Raw genomic sequence first — 5178 nt, 5'->3', positions numbered from 1 at the left:
GTCGACTAACTGAATAATGCAGTTATTTATTTTTATGTAGTGTAGATTTCTATATGTTGTGCATGTTTATTTATCAAAAACTTATGTGTGATTAATTTGTACCGACCATGTATGTATCAAATATAGGCGTCTTGCCTCTGTCAACAGTATATTTAACAGTATATCTAAGAAGCTAAATGCTTCTTTGTGTGTTTAAATTATTCAAGAGAATATTATCCGTGGGTCATCTGCATAATATGAGCCTGAAACGGCAACATAAAATAACAACATAAATCACACATGAAAGTAATAAATTGAATGGCATATTTACTTTCTTTACCAATAAGCTGATAACATAAGTAAACAAATATAACACAGCAAATGCGCTTACTTCATTCTTACTCACGTTCAGCACTGGGACTATTAACAAAGTCGTAAAGATGTAGATTGATTATCAAGGAAACGCTGCTGTTTGATAAGCACAGTTTGACATTCATCGTTTGATACGGTATACGTTTGGCTTCACGTATTTTCATATTGGTGATTTTTCCAATGCTTCCGTCAGTGCTGGTATATTAAGGAACTCTCCAGAGCGTTTCTCGCAAAATGATTAGACGTTTACATCGCATAAACTGTGCATTGTATTTCTGTAGAGAATATAACAAAGTGTTAAGTTACGGACAGGAAAGCGCTGTTGATCAAAATGACATGGTACGTTAAATATAATCAAGTGGAAATTTACTAATTTATTAATAATATAAGATGACAATGGACCCTTCTGAGTGTAATTACTGTCCATAAAGACAGTGAAAGGACATTGGAAAAAATATGTTGATATGTGTTTATAAATTAAATTTTGATTTAAATATGGATTTATATCAACTTGATATATAAAAAGTATTCATTATATGTAAGAATTGATGAAACATTTCAAGCTCAATCTACATCTCTTGCACAAAAATTCGAAGGTTCAATAAAAAAATAGGGATTTACATAACACCATAACTATTTAAGGGTTTGTCTTATATAATACAAAACCAGCAAAAACGACCTTGCATATAAATAAACCTAAATGGATGACATCATTACGCAAAATGATTCGTTTTCGACGGCACTATACGCGTATGAAAACAATCTGACGGAGCAAAATTCTTCCAAGTCTGAAATCCATTCGCCGCCGGAGTACATCGTCATAAGTTCAAGCATTTTTTATGCTATAATCTTTATCGTTGGAATCGTCGGCAACATTCTGGTTGTCGTTGTGATCTCATGCAGCCGACGGATGAAAACCACTGTGAACAAGTACCTTGTAAATCTCTGCATCGCCGACATGTTGGTCATCTTAGTATGCATGCCAACCGCTCTCGTTGACATATTTACAAAGGAAGTCTGGGTGTTCGATGAATTCATGTGTAAGTGCTGTTTCACGTTATAATACAGTATACAACAAAAGTAAGGCAGAACAAAAAAACAATTAACAATATTACATGTAATTAACAATCTAATCCTTTTTAAATGCCTATGCGCAAGCTGCAATTAGGTTATACATATGTTATGTAGTCAGTACAATTATGTGTGTATGTCTTGGCATAATTATAATAACACCACGTTAAGGTGCTGATTAAAAGAATTCATGTTATATTTGGTGCATCACTGAATATTTGATACCGACAGATTACTCAACAATTGAACAACAATGTAATCGAGATCTATAAAAGACACTACACAATGTTGATTTAAGTTCAACAATGGGTGGACAAAATAACGGAGACTGTAGTAATTAAATGGATTCTGACACTTCCTAAATGTGATTGCTCTTAAAATAATTTATATGTACGATCATGTTGATGATTATGTCAAATTTTATTTGTAAAGACTGGCAGTTACAATAAAAACACCGTTATCATGAACTTAACTTGGACTGTTAAAACATGGTTTATAAATGCTCCGCGCTTAAACGATCACATAGTCACTCTTTGGGGTTTTCCGGGATGGTGTAATGCTAATCATTTCCCTAAGAAAAGCAATTAAATCATTCTTAGCGACTAGACCGTTTCAATAGTGTTTTAGATATTATTAGTTTATACTATTGTAGTGTTAGAAAAATGACCTGATTCTTCTTAATATACCCATGTAAGATTTTGGGATGCTTCTAATACAATCATAACAATTCACCTATTTCCCAATAAATGTAAAATTTAGAAATGTATTTTCTGGTGTGTGAATGTTATAAAATATTGATAACGCGTTTGTTAGGAGTTCACTTGAAATAAGCAATCTCGTAACCCGCACACCTTAGCTAACGCGAATATAACTTTACTATTGTGCAAGAAATATATCTAAATGAACCAGCTTATCATCAATAATCATTCAATAAATATGGCGTGTATTTGCAGGTATGCTGGTCCCATTCCTTGAGAATGCAGTCGCGCACGCTTCTGTGCTGACCATAACCGCCATCACCTTGGAGCGATATAGAGTCGTTAGATATCCGCTTAAGGTATATAGCATGATTTGAGATACAGCTAGCTTAAAACGTGTCCTTGTTATTTCAAATTCCGGAATGCTTAGTATGTATATGCAATCCGAATAGCAGCATGCGATGTACATATTTAATGTTGAAACAAACCCCGTTTAGTGATCTTCTAGCATACCCTTCGCTCTTGGATGAAAAGTGCATGTGTATTTTGTAGAAGCAATTAAAATGCATTTGATTTGGCATGACCTTAGCCACAGTTAACTGTTTCAAAAGCTTGCACATCAATTATAAATCAAAAAAACTGTATAATGTATGCATAATATAATACACTATTCTTTCCATCAATATTTAACATAAGTTATTTATATGTATAATATTTTACATGCTATATGATAACTGTATGGATGTAGCTATTTAGTTGATACGAATCTACTCATGTTTATTAATTGACTAGAGTGTCGACGACAATATGCGAGCGGTGAGGTGGATTCTTTTGGGTATCTGGCTTTTCTCTGCTGCGTCGTGTGTTCCATATATTTTCATTACGAAATACATGGATGCTGCATTTCATGATGGAACACCTATTAAGGTAACTACACGACTGTTCATGTGATCAATTTCGAATGGCATTTGTTTTATGTGTCATGCCAATGAAAATGCACTTAAACATCCGACCTCAAATGAAACGCATTGACCCTTAAGGGGGAATTTGTATGGTGGAAAACATTCTTCACATATTTAAACATGACCGAGGGGTTGTTTTACACTGATAATATGTTAAGACCAGTGATTATCAAGAGTTGCCATTGTCTGTAGTAATAACAAATGTATATGTATTCGCTTCAGCGTTTTAAAAGATATTTAGAAGATTTAGAGGTTCTTAGAATTACATCGATAACTGAATTTACATATGTTTCAGGTGTGTCGCGTACCAATTGTTGGAAATCGGTCTAAGGCGTACGTTATATCGGTGGCCAGTGTTTTCTTTGTCTTGCCGGCGCTTTTGTTGTTTGCAATGAATTGTCATATATACCATATATTGAGGATAAAGTGTCGACAAGGCATAGAAAAGCACCACTTCGTAAAGCGGCATAGACAGGTTGGAAATAATATCGCGTCCATTGTAGGGATTTTTTTCCTGTGTCATCTACCATTTAGAATTGTGAGCCTTTGGCTGGTGTTTGCGGCTCTCGAAACAATCGAAAGACTCGGCCTTGAGAAATATTTGCTTCTAATTTATAGTGCTCGAATATGTTTCTACATAAACCATGCGATAAATCCGGTGATATATAACTTTGTGTCATCTAAATTTCGAGGTGCTTTTCGTGATTTAAACAAACGATGCGGACGTTTTGGCTATAGCACTCCGTTGTGGAATGTGACCCCAATACATCGCGGATCCTCCAGAATTGCATTCCGAAGTTATACATCGGGACATAGAGGAACTTTAAATCTTTAAGTGTATGCGACAGTAAATTGTCGCGTAATATGCATCTCATCCAACAGTTTTGTTAAACGGGTGCAGAAACAGTGCGAACATATGGGAACTGACCGCGTTTTAAGCTCATTACATATTAAAAAAAAAATTGAAAGTATTACAATAACAATTAGAATCTGTTTAAGTATCATCTGTATCGCCACTAATCAAATGAAGAAAATAATCAATGTATCGGAGAAGGAGATCACATTTTATGTCGAGGTTATTAAAAGTGAAGGAATAACACTTTCTCCAGCGCTAATATTTATATTGTCGTCGTCCACATTGAAACAAATGCTTAATACTTGAATTAACAATAATATTTGTACATACATTACAACAAAACAGCAACACAAGATTAAAATATCGAATGAACATTGATATAGCATGCTTATTTGTGGATTGCACGTAATCACACGTACTGAATCCATAAGGAGCTAAAACGACAATCTCATAATAAACGAATCATAACATATGATATTCTTACTAAACGCTAGTTGGTAATAGTCAATACATCTTTGAAATTAATTGTTCGTGTGCTGTATCCGTTGTTTCAATGGCAAATGGCTGAGAAAAAATCACTGCATACTATACTATGCGTATCATGAAGGTCTTATGAGCTAAAGTGTACATGTATATTGGTTGACAACAGCTTGCAGCTACGCATCATTCCGAAACCTGCTTGTTTAAAAAAAAATACTTGTATACATATAAAGTTTAAAATACTCTATTAAATTCTGACTTTCACTTATGCAGCCGGTTAGAGCGATAATTGCATGGTTGACCTCAACTACGCTTTATTCAGTCAAGCGGATAATTTCCGAGTACATAATTATTGTATTGCATAGTTCATTGCAATTGTTCAACCATTTCTAATAACGTTGTATCGTCAACAAGCAAATGTATTGTGTATATAACGAAATGTTTATATACGTCCTAACTATGTTTCAAACAAACAAACAACAACACTGTTGTGCGATTTGCGAGAGACGCATATATTTTGGCCGCATGTGCACAGAGTTTCAAGACAATCTTGATGTTCATAAAGCAGGTACAGTAATACGAAATTACAAGTATAATTGATGCGCATTTGCATCATGCGCATAAATGTATGCTCAGGTAAAATCTGTAGTAAATAATCACTAAATTGTGTTTAAAATTAAACAGCATTACGATAAAGCATCAACTACAGATTTAACCATATATTCGTCACAAGAATGGTAGCCGCCCACGAACAACTCCC

At 34.3% G+C, this 5178-nt stretch overlaps 1 protein-coding gene across 1 annotated transcript; it reads left to right on the top strand.

Moving 5' to 3' along the window:
* Positions 1-1051: 1051 nt before the first annotated feature.
* LOC127849667 (thyrotropin-releasing hormone receptor-like) lies at positions 1052-4699 on the top strand. Its single transcript, XM_052382415.1, has 5 exons — positions 1052-1391; positions 2376-2479; positions 2913-3047; positions 3531-3774; positions 4692-4699. Exons 1-5 carry the CDS (start codon positions 1052-1054, stop codon positions 4697-4699), a joined length of 831 nt encoding a protein of 276 aa, XP_052238375.1.
* Positions 4700-5178: the final 479 nt, after the last annotated feature.

The sequence above is a fragment of the Dreissena polymorpha genome, chromosome 11 (assembly GCF_020536995.1).
Source record: "Dreissena polymorpha isolate Duluth1 chromosome 11, UMN_Dpol_1.0, whole genome shotgun sequence".
Taxonomy (NCBI): domain Eukaryota; kingdom Metazoa; phylum Mollusca; class Bivalvia; order Myida; family Dreissenidae; genus Dreissena; species Dreissena polymorpha.
This window is presented reverse-complemented; position numbering and strand designations above follow the sequence as displayed.

Excerpts from the sequence above, each read along its gene's own strand:
- LOC127849667 (XM_052382415.1), top strand. The coding sequence starts at position 1,052 with ATGGATGACATCATTACGCAAAATGATTCGTTTTCGACGGCACTATAC. Across the intron at positions 2,480-2,912 it reads TCGTTAGATATCCGCTTAAG|AGTGTCGACGACAATATGCG; the intron begins GTATATAGCATG and ends TTAATTGACTAG. Across the intron at positions 3,048-3,530 it reads ATGATGGAACACCTATTAAG|CACCACTTCGTAAAGCGGCA; the intron begins GTAACTACACGA and ends GGCATAGAAAAG.